The sequence below is a fragment of the Mobula birostris genome, chromosome 1 (assembly GCF_030028105.1).
Source record: "Mobula birostris isolate sMobBir1 chromosome 1, sMobBir1.hap1, whole genome shotgun sequence".
Taxonomy (NCBI): Eukaryota; Metazoa; Chordata; class Chondrichthyes; order Myliobatiformes; family Myliobatidae; genus Mobula; species Mobula birostris.
This window is the reverse complement of record NC_092370.1, coordinates 88,664,842-88,682,188: the sequence shown is the minus strand read 5'-3', so window position 1 is coordinate 88,682,188 and position 17,347 is coordinate 88,664,842. Positions and strand designations below refer to the sequence as shown.

The following is a 17,347-nucleotide window of genomic DNA, read 5'->3' as shown; positions in this document are numbered from 1 at the left end:
TAGAGATCTAGAAGATTATAAGGCTAGCAGGAAGGAGCTTAAGAATGAAATTAGGAGAGCCGGAAGGGGCCATGAGAAGGCCTTGGTGGACAGGATTACGGAAAACCCCAACGCACTCTACAAGTATGTGAAGAGCAAGAGGATAAGACATGAGAGAATAGGACCAATCAAGTGTGACAGTGGATAAGTGTGTGGAACTGGAGGAGATAGCAGAGGTACTTAATGAATACTTTGCTTCAGTATTCACTACGGAAAAGGATCTTGGCAATTGTAGATATGACTTATAGTGGACAGAAAATCTTGAGTATGTAGATATTAAGGAAAAGGATGTGCTGCAGCTTTTGCAAAGCACCAAGTTGGATGAGTCACTGGGACCGGACGAGATGTACCCCAGGCTATTGTGGGAGGCAAGAGAGGAGACTGCTGAGCCTCTGCTGATGATCTTTGCATCATCAATGGGGACGGAAGAGGTTCCGGAGGATTGGAGGGTTGCGGATGTTGTTCCCTTATTCAAGAAAGGGAGTAGAGCTAACCCAAGAAATTATAGACCAGTGAGTCTCACTTCAGTGGTTGTTAAGTTGATGGAGAAGATCCTGAGAGGTAGGATTTATGAACACTTGGAGAAGCATAATATGATTAGGAATAGTCAGCATGGCTTTGTCTTATGAGTCTAACTGAATTTTTTGAGGATGTCACTGAACACATTGATGAAGGTAGAGCAGTAGATGTAGTGTATATGGATTTCAGCAAGGCATTTGATAAGGTTCCCCATGCAAGGCTTATTGAGAAAGTAAGGAGGCATGGGATCCAAGGGAACATTGCTTTGTGGATCCAGAACTGGTTTGCCCACAGAAGGCAAAGAGTGGTTGTAGGTGGGTCATATTCTGCATGGAGGTCTGTGACAAGTGGTGTGTCTCAGAGATCTGTTCTGGGACCCCTACTCTTCATGATTTTTATAAATGACCTGGATGAGGAAGTGGAGGGATGGGTTAGTAAATTTGCTGATGACACAAAGGTTGGGGGTCTTGTTGATAGTGTGAAGGGCTGTCAGAGGTTACAGCGGGACATTAATAAGATGCAAAACTGGGCTGAGAAGTGGCAGATGGAGCTCAACCCAGATAAGTGTGAGGAGGTTCATTCTGGTAGGTCAAATATGATGGCAGAATATAGTATTAATGGTAAGACTCTTGACAATGTGGAGGATCAGAGGGATCTTGGGGTCCGAGTCCATAGGGCACTCAAAGCTTCTGCGCAGGTTGACTCTGTGGTTAAGCGGCATACGATCCATTAGCCATGATCAATCATGGGATTGAGTCTAGAAACCGAGAGGTAATGTTGCGGCTATTTAGGACCCTGGTCAGACCCCACTTGGAGTACTGTGCTCAGTTCTGGGTTCCTCACTATAGGAAGGATGTGGAAACCATTGAAAGGGTGCAGAGGAGATGTTGCCTGGATTGGGGAGCATGCCTTATGAGAACAGGTTGAGTGATCTCAGCCTTTTCTCCTTGGAGTGATGGAGGATGAGAGGTGACCTGACAGAAGTGTATAAGATGATGAGGGGCATTGATCGTGTGGATAGTCAGGGGCTTCTTCCCAGGGCTGAAATGGCTAGCACGCGAGGGCACAGTTTTAAGGTACTTGGAAGTAGGTACAGAGGAGAAATCAAGGGTAAGTTTATTATGCAGAGAGTGGTGAGTGCGTGGGATGGGCTGTCGGCAGCGGTGGTGGAGGCGGATATGATAGGGTCTTTTAAGGGACTCCTGGACAGATATATGGAGCTCAGAAAAATAGAGGGCTATGGGTAACCCTAGGTAATTTCTAAGGTAAGGACATGTTCGGCACAGCTTTGTGGGCCGAAGGGCCTGTATTGTGCTGTAGGTTTTCTACGTTTCTACTTAGCTTAGAGTGATGGGGCTGCAAACAAGACTGCTGATGGTGAAGTGATTGGGGTTGGAAGAGCAAAGATTTCTCAGAGGACAAACAAATCAGGTGATGAATAGCGATGTAAATGAATCCCAGAATGTGGTAGGACAGGTAGATCAGGTGATTAAAATCAAAACGACAAAACCTGAAACAAAAACCAAAAATGATGGAAACACTAGAATGTCAGACTGGATCTATGGAAGGAGAAGCAGTGTTAACAGACCCACTCTGCAACTTGCTTTCTTTCTTTCCAGTTCTGAACAAAGGCCTTTGCTCCAAAACATTAGTTCTGTTTTACAGTGGTTTGGAGAACAGACAAGATATGTGCTTTTAATGTAAGTGACATGGAATTCAAGAGCAGGGAGGATATACTAGAACTGAATACAGCATTAGTTAGGCCACAGCTGGCACATTGCATATACTTCTGGTCACCATATCACTGGAAAGTTCCAGTGACTCCAGAGACAGTGTAGAGGAGATTTATGCAGGTGTTACCAGAAATTTTGAGTAAAATAGAGACTGAGGTCAGTAACAAGTTGCATTGATTTAAGTTAAATTGTTTGAAAATTTTAAAGAGGGAACTGAGGAAAATAATTCATTCACAGCAGTTCTCACCATATTTAATATAAACAGTGCCTGGATGAATAGTTGAAAACCCATAACCTTCAGGGCTGTGGGATAAGACCTAGGCAATGTGATTAAACCAAATTCCACCACTGACTGGCAGGGTCCCAATGGGCCAACTACTCATCCAGTCTCCATGTTTCTATAGTTCTGTGGCCATAGGGTTGGAAGGTGGTTCGAGATACAGTAAAGGTTTAAAAGGGAAAGTTGGCACCTGGATTGGCCTGCTCAAGGACTGGACTGAAGGGCCCATTTCCATGTTGTATTACCCTGTGACTGTATGAGCAGAAGTGATGGAAGACTTTTCAAAATTCTGCTTAATTAGAAGCCAATATAACAAATGGGGGGTTGTGGGTCAATGCAGATCAGGAAAAGGCAGCAAGATTTTGGATGAACTACAGTTTATGGAAAATAGAGGATGGATGGAACGTTGATCATGGCACTGTTGGAAGAGTCAATTCCAGATCGGCATGATAGAGGTTTCTGCAGCAGAGGTAAGCAGGGACCAAGACATTGTGGTTCAGAAAACTGGACTCCACAGTAACCCCCTCAACAGACATGCATGGAATACTGTTTCAGCTGCAGTGGATAAGCAACACACCAAAACACCAAACAAATTAGAAATAATGTCAGAAAAATATTCACAGTAAGAAAGATCATCCAAAACAATGGACTCGGATAGGTTTAGTGGAGCCAAAAACAGTAATAAGCAGCTGGATGCCATCCTAGGGATTTTTTTCTCACATAAACTGAAGTATTTAATGAGCAATCGTCTGTTTTTCTTTGTTTTCTTAGTTGTATTCCCTTGTGCTCAATTTCTTTTTGTCTTCTCTTCTGTTTTTTCTTTCATACTTTGATCCTTTCTCTTCCTTTGTTCAAGTTTCAACAAATTTTCAGCCACTGTGTGAGTTCCTGCAACGCTGACATTCCCATAAAGCAGAGAGCTTATGTTATAGTAAACATTCTCCCCGTAAAAATAGTTGTGCACATGAGGCAAGAGTATTAGTAAGTACTCCAGAAGTGACCAAAGTCTCCATTTCAAAGACTAGTGCCTGTGGACTATAATTATTGTACTAGACAGAAGCAATAAAATTGTGTTGCACATCATCTTATTTTCTGAGGCACCATTTTATAGGCTAAATCTGAAAACTAAATTGTAACCTAGAAAGGAAATGCGTTAAATCAATTTTATATTTCAATTTTAATACTAGAAACTTAAGTTTACACTGTTAAACGAGTTGCCTTTACTAAAACCTAACAGGGAATGGCAAAAACAATTCAAAATGCAAAAACATTTGATGCTCGAGACTTATACAACATAGAAAGTGTGCCCTCTAGTCCATGAAATCTGTACCAACGTTAAATTAACACTATTTTATTCTCCACGCATTCCTATCTACTAGGCAAGTATGTGGAGGAATTTAAGGTGGGGGTTTATATGGGAGACAGGGTTTGAGGGTCGGCACAACATTGTGGGCCGAAGGGCCTGTACTGTGCTGTACTATTCTATGTTCTATGTTCTATGTACTCCTAAAAGATTCCACACTCACCTGCACAGGAGGAGTATTTTGCAGTGGCCAATCTATCACCCCCTACATCTTTGGAACATGGAAGGAAACGAGAGCACCCAGAGGAAACCCACACAGCCACAGGAAGGACCTGCAGACTCCACACAGACAGCTTTGGAAGTCAGATCAAACCTAGGTCACTGAAGCTGGGAGGCAGCAGCTTCGTGTCAATGGCATGGGAAACACAACTTTGATTAAAGATGCTCCTCTTCACTTTCCATGTTACAACAATGAACACACTTCAGAAAGTAGTCCATAGGCCTTAAAGCACTCTGAGGCTTCTTAAGAGTGTTTAATAAGTTCTATGCAAATGCAAGAATTTCTCTTTAGTGCAGGAAAAATAAGCATCATCCTTATACTGCAAGTCAGTCAATGTGGCATTCATTGATGCTAAATGAGATGAAGTTCACACATTTAAACTTCCTTTAGAAATAGGACGTCTGTTACACTCACCCATTTCTAGACTCAATAATTACCTCGTGCATTTTTCTTTAGATGGCAGATGGAGATTTGTCATTGCAATGCTGCATTAGACTCTCCCAGCAGCATAGAATTTATTAATTTACACTTAAAGTAAAAACAAAAAAATGTTACACTCAGCAGGATGAGCAGCATCAGTAGAAAGAGAAAAAGTTAATAAATGGTCATATACTTGACCATGAACTATTTCTCTTCCTACAGACAGTCTGACTTGCTGCATGTTTCCAGCATTTCCTGTTTTTATTTCAGATTTTCTTCAGCCAGTTTTTTTTGTTTTTGTTCTGATTCTCATGTATAGATTTTCTTTAGACAAACTGAATTCTTTAACTCAATGAGTCAGCTGACACCAACCAAATTCTGCAGCGACAAGGAAGACAGCTTCAAGCAGCATCACAACTAAACTGCAAATGTCACAGCTACTTCAAATGCATGCCTATTAACCATCCGCTTTTAATGCAACATATAAACAGGGGGCCAGCAATACAATAGCTTCATTTTATTATTTATTTAGAGATACAGTGCACAGTGGGCCCTTCTGGCTCTTTGAGCCGCCCAGCCCCAGAAACCCCCTAGGCCAATCACAGGACAATTTACAATGACCAATTAGCCTACCAACTGATACGTCTTTGGAGTGTGGAAGGAAACCAGAGCACCTGGAGAAAATCCATGCATTCCACTGGGAGGATGCACAGACTCAGGAAAGAGCTCTGAACTCCGACACCTCAAGATGTAATAGTGTTGCTTTAACTGCTCCGCTACTGTGTTGCTTTGCAGCTCATGGGTTTTGAAAAGAAGGTTCTTTAAAGTCTCAGGAAACAGGATGTAGGGAAAGCAAAGAGAAAGAAAATTACCAGTTCTTCACTCTGGAACTCTGGGTTGTACTGTGCCATGTCCTCTGTTGGTGGTTGCTGAACTAAACTTTTACAGACGAGCCATGTAGCCAAGCCAGCAACAAACATTCCAACATCTGGAGCAAAGAGTCTAATAATGTTCCCAGCATCTGCCCCACTCACACTGTAAAGAAAGAAGATAGGCATCTTAAGTAAATATGAATATTTTTACTTTAACATAGCATTCTGGTTAGACATACTTGCATTTTACATAGAGCATTAAAACTTGGTTGAAAGTTTCTAGCAGTATAAAACTGGCAATGCTGCTAATCTGGCACTAGATATAAAACTGAAACAATAGTTCCTGATCCAAGTAAAATGACCATAATCTTGATTACAAGCTTTCATCTAACACTCAAGAGCTTCATGAATCAGCTGGAATCCTTTTCTTTGAGGTGCTTCCATCTGTTATTTTTCTTAGAACCCCAAACCAGACAGTATTCCCAACCAATATAGGGCACTGTTGCTAACCGAAGGGCAAAGTGCACTGGCAGATTACAACCAAGCAGTAACAACATTCCAATGTTCCTCTTGTTTTCCCAATGCCTTGCAGCAGCAGGTTACAGATGAGTATGGAACCATGTGGGGATTTCTGAGAATGTCCTACAAAAGGCCATTGAAATTCCAACATATTCCCTTCAGCACAAACCTGTTGGAAAGATACAAGTAGTTAATTGCAAACATGCTTGCACCAGACTATTCTAATAGTTCTTTGACTAGCTCGACCAAAAAAAAATCCTGCTTATTACTTAGTTGTTTGTGGGATCTTGGAGTATAGATGGCTGGCATTAGTGGCACGGCATGTAGTCTTATGGGGAAAGGTTGACAAGGTGGACTTGAAAAGAATATTTTCTCTCGAGAAAGAACCGGAACAAGGGGTCAAAGCATACAAATATTTGGTCTCCTAAGTAAGAGAAGCAGCATTGTTTCACTCTGCAATAGAATCAATGCCTTTGAATATATATCTTTGATAATCAAGAGGGTGAAAGATTACTCGATAGACAGGAATCAAGATTTGAGGTTACAGTTAGATCAGCCATGACCTTATTGAATAGAGAAGCTGGCTCAAGAGGCCAAGGGGCCATTTTGTATGTTCACATTACATATTTCTTTTATACCTTAGATTACAGCAGCAACTGTACTTAATCCATATGGTCCTTCACCAGCTATGAATTAGTTCTGAAGGGTCCAGAGGACATTAGGGTGTGGTAGAAATGGGAGTTGGCATCACATGTAGAAATAACAATGATATTCCAGGGACAGACACAAATTCTTCTTCATCATATTTTATTACTTAACTGATGCAAAGAAATATCTGAACAAGGGGTGGAAGTAGAACACATTTTTTTTAATTTTGTATTTATTTATTCAAAAACAGTACATTGGCTAACATAAGACATACAGCATAAAGAAAGTACTGCCCACCCAGCTGATGCCCGTAGTTATACTGCTCGCTCCAGGTCTCTAGTCATTCTGCATCTACTCTATCAGTATAAAGCTCTGCTCCTTTCCCCTCATACTTTTGTCAAACATCTCCTTAAATATGTAAAGAATGCAATTATACAAGATATTTCCAATCTTAAGATGCCCCAAAGTACTACACAACCAATGGTGTACTCTTTTGAGGGAAATCTAACATCTAATTTGTATGCAGCAGATGACCTTAACAGCCGCTCTGATAATGGCCAGCTAACCCATGTGCTTTAGTGATTGCTAGAAAAGGAAAGGTAAATTGGAAAGAAACTAATATATGGCCTCAACTTGCAACAGATAAGAAACTAATCATAAACATGAGAAATTCTGCAGGTGCTGGAAATCCAAAGTAACACACACAAAATGCTGGAGGAACTCAGCTGGTCAGACAGCATCCATGGAAACAAACAAACAGTTGACATTTTGGGCCGAGACCCTTCCTCAGCACTGGAAAGGAAGGGGGAAGATGCCAGAATAAAAAGGTTGGGGGAGGGAGGGGAAGGAGGACAAGCTAGAAGGTGGTGGGTGAAGTCAGGTGAGTAGGAAAGATAAAGGGCTGGAGAGTAAGGATAAATCACAAACACAAGAAATTCTGCAGGTGCTGGAAATCCAAAGTAACACGCACAAAATGCTGAAGGAACTCAGCAGGTCAGACAACATCCATGGAAAAGAGTGAACAATTGATATTTCGGCTGAGACCCTTCCTCAGCACTCAAGAAGCGTTTCATCCTGAAATGTTGACTGTTTGCTCTTCTCCATAACTGCTGCCTGACCTGCTGAGTTCCTCTACCATTCTGTGTGCGTTGCTTTGGAGAGGAAGTAATCTGATAGGAGAGGAGAGCGAACCATAGGAGAAAGGGATGGAGGAGGAGACTGAAGGAGAGATGATAGGCAGGTGAGAAGAGGTACGAGGCCAGAATGGAGAATGGAAGAAGTGGGGGAGGAGGGAGAAATTTTTTTTTACCTGAAGGAGAAATGGACATTCATGCCGTCGTTGGAGGCTACCCAGAAAGAATATGTATTGCTCCTCCACCCTGAGGGTGGCCGCATCGTGGCACAAGAGCAATAGTTTTGAACAATAACCCAGTGAGAGTACATTGCACGATTCAACTGACCCAGCCCTCACAGCAGAATGAGTGATGTTCTAAGTTAATATTTCATTCAGTCGCCAAGAGTGAATAGCATTTTCTTGAATATTCAATCATTATGTGAAATCAAGACCTTCACATATACATTGCAAATGTTAATAAAGTGCTTGGTTTTAATACAGAAGTAAAAATCAACAGAGCTGGGAGATGAAGCATATTTTTTTTAAAAGGAAACCAAAAGAGAACAAACTGCCCTTCACACTAAAAAGACGTATTCATTTCTCCATCTGTTTTGCAATGTGGACAAATATTGGCAGGATATCTTTCACCCTGTCTGCTGCAAACACAGCAATAAAAATAGTATGAGTCATCCACAAACATTCACACAAGATTTCACAGTCCCGTCTGGATAAGATTTCCTTGAGCCCACAGAATAGCAGTGTTATGCTTAACTACTGAGTCTGCAAAAGAGCTGCACATAACAGTTATTGTGCACGAGCTCAGGCTCTGTTGTGCTTAACATATTCTGCTCCTATCGCCCATTCTCCAAGTGCTTCCCCATGGAGTGCTCTCCTCTCCACCGTTGCTAAATTGAAGTTATTCATGATGGTAATGGATAAGGAAATTATTGGCTGCTTATTCCCACATGCATTTCCGAGTCATAGAGCAGCATTTCTGGCTAGATAAGGAATAGGGAGTATGTGTCATGGAAGCCCTTGAATTTTAAATTTCAGTCATGACTAATATCCAAACCATTGAAATGCATTCCAAGAAATAGAAAATATAGTTTTCAGGGAGGGTAAACTGAAAAGTTCAAGTTTAATTGTCATTTAACCATACAATGAATGCAGTCAAACAAAACAGGTCTCCTCCAGGGCCAAGGTGTAAAACATAGTACCAACAATCAGACACAACATATACAGCACACACAGAACATATAGAAAATTAACACATCTAAAAAAATCCACAATAAATCAAACTATTGTTTCATGATATGTTAAATTTTGGCTTTGCATATCACCTGTTTTGAATTAGTGTAAATGGAGGAAATTCATGTGTTGAATTGGAGATGCAGCCATTATAAGACGTTGAACTGCATTTCATGGCAAGGGTCAAGAGAGAAGAGTAAAAAAAACTAAAGAAATTCATCAAAGCACAATTGTGTGCAAAGCCAACTGGTGCCTAAGTTTGATTCCTGGCATTTGTTTCACATCTCAACTGTTGACTACTTCTAAGGTGGAGATTGAAATAGATACCCCTCATGGACTGAGTCTGCATACTCCAGTGAGCGTGGTCAGTTCACATCACAACATTGCCACTTTACTTGCGTGATTGTCTGACTACTCAGAACTTACTAAGAAACAGAAAAACCTTTGTAAGACTTTGATCATATTTGTTGTTGTAGTACACAGCATGTAGAAATGGCAAATTTCCAGAATGCATTCAGTAAAAGTTCTCTGATGGGGGTAATCTTAATTTAGGACACCAAGTGGCAATCTTACTTGGTAAGACCATTTTGTGGCCTTGAACCACTGCAATCTTTCTGGTGAAAACCTTCCATAGTGCCATTGAGTGAGGAGTTCCAGGATTCAGACCCAGCAATGATCAAGGATCAATGGTATAACTTCATGTCAGGATATGTAACAAGAACATTGAGGTTGCAGAGTTCCAGTGATTCTGGATTGTGATGGAGGGAGAATCACAATGTCAATACCTTTTAATATCAAGGGTTGACTCCACCGTTTGAGATAACCATATATAATCATATAACAATTACAGCACGGAAACGGGCCATCTCGGCCCTTCTAGTCCATGCCGTACTCTTACCCTCACCTAGTCCCACCGACCTGCACTCAGCCCATAACCCTCCATTCCTTTCCTGTCCATATATCTATCCAATTTAACTTTAAATGACAACATCGAACCTGCCTCAACCACTTCTGCTGGAAGCTCGTTCCACGCAGCTACCACTTTCTGAGTAAAGAAGTTCCCCCTCATGTTACCCCTAAACTTTTGCCCTTTAACTCTCAACTCAGGTCTTGAGTCTCCCTCACTCTCAATGGAAAAAGCCTATCCACATCAACTCTTATCAATTCCCCTCATAATTTTAAACACCTCTAGCAAGTCCCCCCTCAACCTTCTACACTCCAAAGAATAAAGACCCAACTTGTTCAACCTTTCCCTGTAACTTAGGTGATGAAACCCAGGTACTCCAAAATCCTAGATAGTAATTGTTTAGCACTTTTGCAGCACAAACATTACTTACCAATTATAGTGAATTTTAGCAAGAAAGTGACTGTAACTTGCTAAGAAGTTGCAAATGGAACTGAACAACTGAACAATTGTTGAACATCAAGCAACACACATAAGAGTTGCTGGTGAACGCAGCAGGCCAGACAGCATCTCGAGGAAGAGGTACAGTCGACGTTTCGCGCCAAGACCCTTCGTCAGAACATCTGCACCTCAAACCTTATGATGGACAAAACGTTATTGATGAAACTACTGAAGGTAGTTTATCTTCATCCATAACTTGAGAAACTCCTGCAGAGATCTCCTGGGACCAGGATGATTTACCTATGACAACCATAGCCATCTTCCTTCGTGCAGAGTACAACTTTAATCATGGTAAAATTTCCTCCCTGATAGCTATTTATTTCAGTTTTACTTTTCCATTATAGGAAATAAAAAGGTGAGAGGACAAGCTGTTTAAACGATTTAAATAATTCCTTGGGTTGACACAGAGTAACTAATTTTTTTGTAAACAAATCTCAAAGGTACAGTTGTGTGGATAATAGATTATTCAGCCCACCACATTACATATATTGCTATTTTTTTTAAACCCAAACACAGTAATCCCATTTGCAGTGCTGCCTTGACTATTTGTCAATTTATACGTCCCTTAAAGCAGTGATTACATCTGACTCCATCACCTCCACAAATCAACTGCTCAGTGTAAAACAATTTTTCCTCAGTTCCTCTTTCAAATTCCTTTCTCTCACCTTAAAACTATGTCCTCATATTCCTGATACCTCTTCTAAGGGTAAAAAAATTATGATGATCTACCTTCACCTTTGCCTGTTATAATTTTATGCACCTTAGTCAAGTCGCCTCAAAGATTTTTTGCTCCAGGTACACACTCTCTCTCTCTCTCTCTCTAAAAAGAGTTATTCATTCTAAGCTACATCCTAGTGAATCTCCTCTGCGTTCTCTCAAGCACAAACTTATCCTTCCTCTTGGGTGATGACCAGAATAAATGCAATACTCCATGTGCTTTAGCATAACTTCTCAACTTGAGTTGACATTTTCAAGTATTGATGAACTTGAACCCTAAGGTCACTCTATTCAACAACATTTCTTCATGTCTTACCATTCACTGCATAAGTCCTACCAATGTATTGTCTCATATTTATCAGGATTAATTTCCATCTGCCAACACTCAGCCCAACTCATTTCAGCTTTAGACAACCTTCCACACTATCCACAACACTCCCAATTTTCATGTAATCCAATAATTTATTAATTGTACCTCCTAGGTTCATATCCAAATCATCAATATATACCACAAATAACAAGATCCAGCTTGATCCCTGTGGTATCCCAATGGTCACAAGCTTCCTATCAGTAAAACAATCTTCCATCACTATCCCATGTCTCCAAATTCTCAATCCAGCAGCTAACTTTGGATTCCATGTGCCTTAATCCTCTGGATTATCCAGTATGTAGTACCTTGTCAAGTCTCAAATGACATCTCCCCCATTTCAAGCACATCTTCTCTCACTCCATCCTCCCGCCACCCCACTAGGAATAGGGTTCCCCTTGTCCTCACCTACCACCCCACCAGCTTCCGGGTCCAACATATTATTCTCCGTAACTTCCGCCACCTCCAACAGGATCCTACCACTAAGCACATCTTTCACTCCCCCTCTCTGCTTTCTGCAGGGATCACTCCCTACGTGACTCCCTTATCCATTCGTCTCCCCCATCCCTCCACACCGATCTCCCTCCTGGCACTTATCCTTGTAAGTGGAACAATTGCTACACATGCCCTTAACACTTCCTCCCTTACCACCATTCAGGGCCGCAGATAGTCCTTCCAGGTGAGGCGACACTTCACCTGTGAGTCAGCTGGGGTGATATAATGTGTTCGGTGTTCCCGATGTGGCCTCTTATATATTGGTGAGACCCGACGCAGACTGGGAGATCGTTTCTCTGAACACCTACGCTCTGTCCGCCAGAGAAAGCAGGATCCCCCAGTGGCCATAGTTTTTAATTCAACGTCCCATTCCCATTCTGATATGTCTATCCACGGCCTCCACTACTGTAAAGATGAAGCCACACTCAGGTTGGAAGAACAACACCTTATATTCCGTCTGGGTAGCCTCCAACCTGATGGCATGAACATTGACTTCTCAAACTTCCGCTAATACCCCACCTTCCCCTCGTACCCCATCCGTCATTTATTTATATACACACATTCTTTTTCTGTCTGTCCTTTTTTTTCCCCTCTGTCCCTCTCACTGTACCCCCTGCCCATCCTCTGGGTTTCCCCCCCTCCCCCTTTTCCTTCTCCCTAGGCCTCCTGTCCCATGATCCTCTCGTATCCCTTTTGCCAATCACCTGTCCAGCTCTTGGCTCCATCCCTCCCCCTCCTGTCTTGTCCTATCATTTTGGATCTCCCCCTCCCCCTCCAACTTTCAAATCTCTTACTAACTCTTCCTTCAGTTAGTCCTGATAAAGGGTCTCGGCCTGAAACGTCGACTGTACCTCTTCCTAGAGATGCTGCCTGGCCTGCTGTGTTCACCAGCAACTTTGATGTGTGTTGCTTGAATTTCCGGCATCTGCAGATTTCCTTGTGTTTGCGTGTACAATTAGAAGTGACATTTTTGATCCTTCGGTTAAATTTGAAGAGACCTGGAAGCCATTTATTCAACATTTTCATATGATGTCAAATTGACTTTTTCCGAATCCTTCTTATTAACTTAAAATATATGAATAGAGGAGTGGAGTTGACGATATTATTGAATGTATTCCATTCAAGATATTGGTCCAGCCTTGTTTTGTTCCATTTGCTTTCTTTTTGGGTTTGTATTTAGTTTTATTTTTTTGTTTTCTTTTGGGGGGGGGGTTCTTTGCATTATTTTTTTTTTATTTCTTTTTTCTCTATGATTAACTATATTAAGAGTTTGGAAGTCTATTACACCTGTATTATTTGAAGTCTTTTTTGTACATGTTTATCAACAATAAAATAATTCCAATCTCTGTATCAATATTGTTATTCTGTTTATAATTTTGGAAAATTAGTAAAAAGATTTAAAAAGAAAAGAAACCTCACATACTTTTCTTGACCTCATGCACAGATTACCCCATGGATCCCCAAAAAGACTAACTCTTTCCGTGACTACACACTTTCCTTGAGATACAGAACGTATTGGGATTCACCTTACCCTTTCTTGCCAGTGATTTCTTTTTGCCCGCCTAATTTCTTTCTTCAATTCTCTCTATAGTCATAGAACATAGAACAGTACAGCATAGTTCAGGCCCTCCAGCCCAAAATGCTTTGCCGAACTGTTGCTAGTGCTGAACTAATCCTGTCAAAGGGATTCGGCCCAATACGTCAGCTGTACTCTCCAACATTCTGTGTGTGTTGCTTGGATTTCCAGCACCTGGAAATTTTCTCTTGTTTTTGTTGTTAATTCCTCAATAGATGCCCTCAATCCCAGTTGCCTATCCTGGCCATGTCCTTCCTTTTCATCAAGCCTTCAATATCCTTTGTCATCCAAGGTTTGCTAACGTTGCCACCTTTGTCTATCATTTTGGCAGAAGAGCTCTCACCGATTCTCCTTTAAAGGACTTCCAAATGTCTGTTGTCATTTTACCTGCAAGTATCTGTTATGACTCTACTTTCAACAGGCCCTCTCATGCTATAGAGTTCAGTCTTTCCCCAATTCAAGACCTTAACTTGAGGACCAACTTATCCCTTTCCATAACCACCCTGAAGCTTACAGAATGAAAGTCACTGTTCCCAAAGCGTTCCCTTGCAGACACTTCATTTCCCAGTTTCACTGGGGAGTCAACATGCAAGAGTGTTGTCTAGCAACACACAGGTTGAGTACAGCCCATCTTCAGTGAGACTGTCTCAGAAAACTTCCTTGGAAGCAATTAGCAAATTCCAACTCATCTGAGTCCCTTGCACTATGGTAATACAAATTAATGTTGAGAAAGTTAACCTCCCCCACCTACTATTGTAACCATATTGATGTTTCTACGATTTGCCTACATATCTGTTCCTCTAATTCACACTGACTGTTGGGGGCCTGTAGCACAATCCCAGTAAAGGGATTGCCACTCTTTTATTCCTCAATTGAAGTCAGAGAGTTATGTAGCATTGACGGGTTGGTTTAATTACCTCAGAAACTGTTGATCTCCTGAGTTTTTCATGTACAGCCATCTCTAGCGTTTACAGAGAATCGCATGACAAACACCACACATCAAGTGAGCAGCAGTTCTGTTATTGAAAATGCCTTGTTAATGAGAGAGGTCAAAGGAGAATAGCCAGACTTCCTGTCAGGTTGAATGTTCAGAATGGCCATTCAATGTGACAGGAAGGTGACAGTAACTGAAACATCCATGCGAAAGAGCATCTCTGAACACACAACATGTTGAATCCTGAAGTGGATGGGCTACAGAAGAAGACCATGAACATACGATACAGTCAGTGGCCACATTATTAGGTACCTCCTGTGCCTAATGAAGTGGCTACTGAGTGTATAGTTTCCTCAACTTGCACTCGTGTTATGCTTACTTTTGTTTATTTTGTTTTGTAAATTGTGTTTAATATATATTTGCTTGAGATTGTAATTTACATTTGTCATGTTTGTAACGTGCTCAGCTGCTGCTGCAAAAAACTAATTCTTATGGCAAAAACTGTGTACATTCACCTTGTCTATGCCCCTCAATTTTACACACCTTTCTAAATCACCCTTTGACATTGATTAGTCCAAGTTAAATTCCACAGCTGCTACAAGGGGATTCAATGGCTACGAGATACAAGTCCAATATTTTGCCATTGCATCCTTGTTAGGGCTACACTCGTGGGAAAAGATTTTTTAAAAATCCCACAAGTCTGTAGACAACTCAGTGACACAGTCACCTGCCGACCCATTGTGCTGAGCTTGAATGGGAGGCAAATAACTGGACTGTGTTCTGCCCAGTGACCTCTTTGTTTTCTACCTGTCTCTGCAAAAGACTCTATACTGGAAAAAACAATTCAGCAGAAAACATGAGAAACTGATCAAAGCATGCTGAGGGTCTTCTTAATAACAATTAACTTTACAATTATCTTTTCCCCTAACAGGTTAATAATTATCAGCTGCTACTGTGCTTTGCCCAGTTTTTAACTCTAACTTTCTGCTCCTTTTGTTTCTACAGTTATAAAAGCCAAATTCAGTTTGGAACCATAACATCATAGCCCTGTACAACATAGCAATAGGCCTTTTGGCCCGTTCAGACCAAGATATTCTGTATATTCAAGTTAATTCTATTCCCCAGCACTTGATCCATAGGCCTCTAAACTCTTGTCATTTATATATCTGTCCATATAGTTCGTAACTGTATCTAATACAGACAACCCACTCTGCAAAAACTCATTTCAGGGAGGTAGCACCATCAATTTTGCGGGAGACTTCCTGGAGAGGTGGGATGTCTGCAATAGAGTAGCTCCTTAGCAGCTAGCCAGCTAGTTTAAAAAACGTTAGCTATGCTAATGAACAAATGACAGCTGTTAAACTCATCTCAACATGTCTTTTACAGTCTTAACCCACCATGGGCAATGGAAAAGTCATTGTTGCAAACAGTGCAGCGAGCAACACTGTCATTATTTTGACCCATTAGGCGGGGGTACACCTTACTGTAGTCTGGGGTGACGTACGTTTTATATATTTTTTTGGAACACTCTGCCATGGCGTGTTCTCTCTCTCTCGTGGTTGCTCTCTCTCGCTCGCGCGCTCTTGCTTGCTTGTGCTCTTGCTTTCTCTCGCTCGCTCTCAAAAAAATTGATTTCCGTGATATTGTATATAATTTGCGGGCATCAGGGAGCCACTATTAATATGCGGGAGACTCCTGGAACTTCCGGGAGAGGTGGGATGTCTGCTAATATACCTGACTCAACCACTTCCACTCTCTGCTGGTTTATGAGCTAACACAGCAGCAATTTTCACTATTTTATTCAGTTTAAAATGAATGCTGTCAATACTTGAAAAGATAGGAAAGAAATCTGGCACTTTAGCTCCTCCAGAAAGAGACTCTGTATTTTTGTTCTCCAGATATGCAGATAATGATTTGAAGATGGAGTTTTCTGCGGACTGAACTCATTGGGAAAGAGAAATCAGTAATATAAAATCTTGCAATGGACAGAGAAAACTCCTAGCCTACAGGTAACTACAGCATGCCTGAATCTCCTCAAGCTTTCACCCACCTCGTCAGTCTTTGAATCCAAACACATCTTGGCTCTGTGCTCACAATAAAGGGCCTTATACATGAATTTCCTGCAATAAAGTTGGTTCAAAACAGATGTAAAACTTTAAAAGTTCAGCAAAAAATGAAGTAATGTTTTATGGTACAGTATTTCAATATGACTTAATTTGCGCTATTTTAAGGTTAAGTCACAAAAGAACTAGAAGTAAGATGAGGAGATAGATTTCTGCTGAGTGAGAGTATTGCCTGGATGGGGAGAGGGGAGAGGGGGGAGAGGGGGAGAGGGGAGAGGGGGGAGAGGGGGGAGGGAGAGGGGGAGAGGGGGGAGGGAGAGGGGGGAGAGGGGGGAGAGGGGGGAGGGAGGGGGGAGGGAGGGGGGAGGGAGGGGGGAGGGAGGGGGGAGGGAGGGGGGAGAGGGGGGGAGGGAGGGGGGAGAGGGGGGGAGGGAGGGGGGAGAGGGGGGGAGGGAGGGGGGAGAGGGGGGAGAGGGGGGAGAGGGGGGAGAGGGAGGGGGAGGGGGAGAGGGGGGAGGGAGAGGGGGAGGGAGAGGGGGAGGGGGAGGGGGAGGGGGAGGGGGAGGGGGAGGGGGAGGGGGAGGGGGAGGGGGAGGGGGAGGGGGATGGGGGATGGGGGATGGGGGATGGGAGTGGGGAGAGGGTAGTGGGAAGAGGGGAGAGAGAGGAGGGGAGAGAGGGGGGGAGAGGGGGGGGAAGAGAGGGGAGAGGGGGGGAGAGAGAGGCCATTCTCCTCAATAATAAGTATATCGCATTGGATACTGTTGGGAGTATGGGGGGTGGGGGAGTGGAGCCACAGCAACCATGAGTCTGGC

At 42.2% G+C, this 17,347-nt stretch overlaps 1 protein-coding gene across 2 annotated transcripts in view; it reads right to left on the bottom strand.

The window, feature by feature from the left end:
* LOC140198027 (piezo-type mechanosensitive ion channel component 2) overlaps positions 1-17,347 on the bottom strand; it is an 835,978-nt gene that overhangs the window by 220,251 nt on the left and 598,380 nt on the right. For both annotated transcript variants that reach the window (XM_072258850.1, XM_072258859.1), the window contains exon 5: positions 5,447-5,609. In XM_072258850.1, coding sequence (XP_072114951.1) covers positions 5,447-5,609 — 163 coding nt within the window. The remainder of the gene's footprint in view (positions 1-5,446; positions 5,610-17,347) is intronic.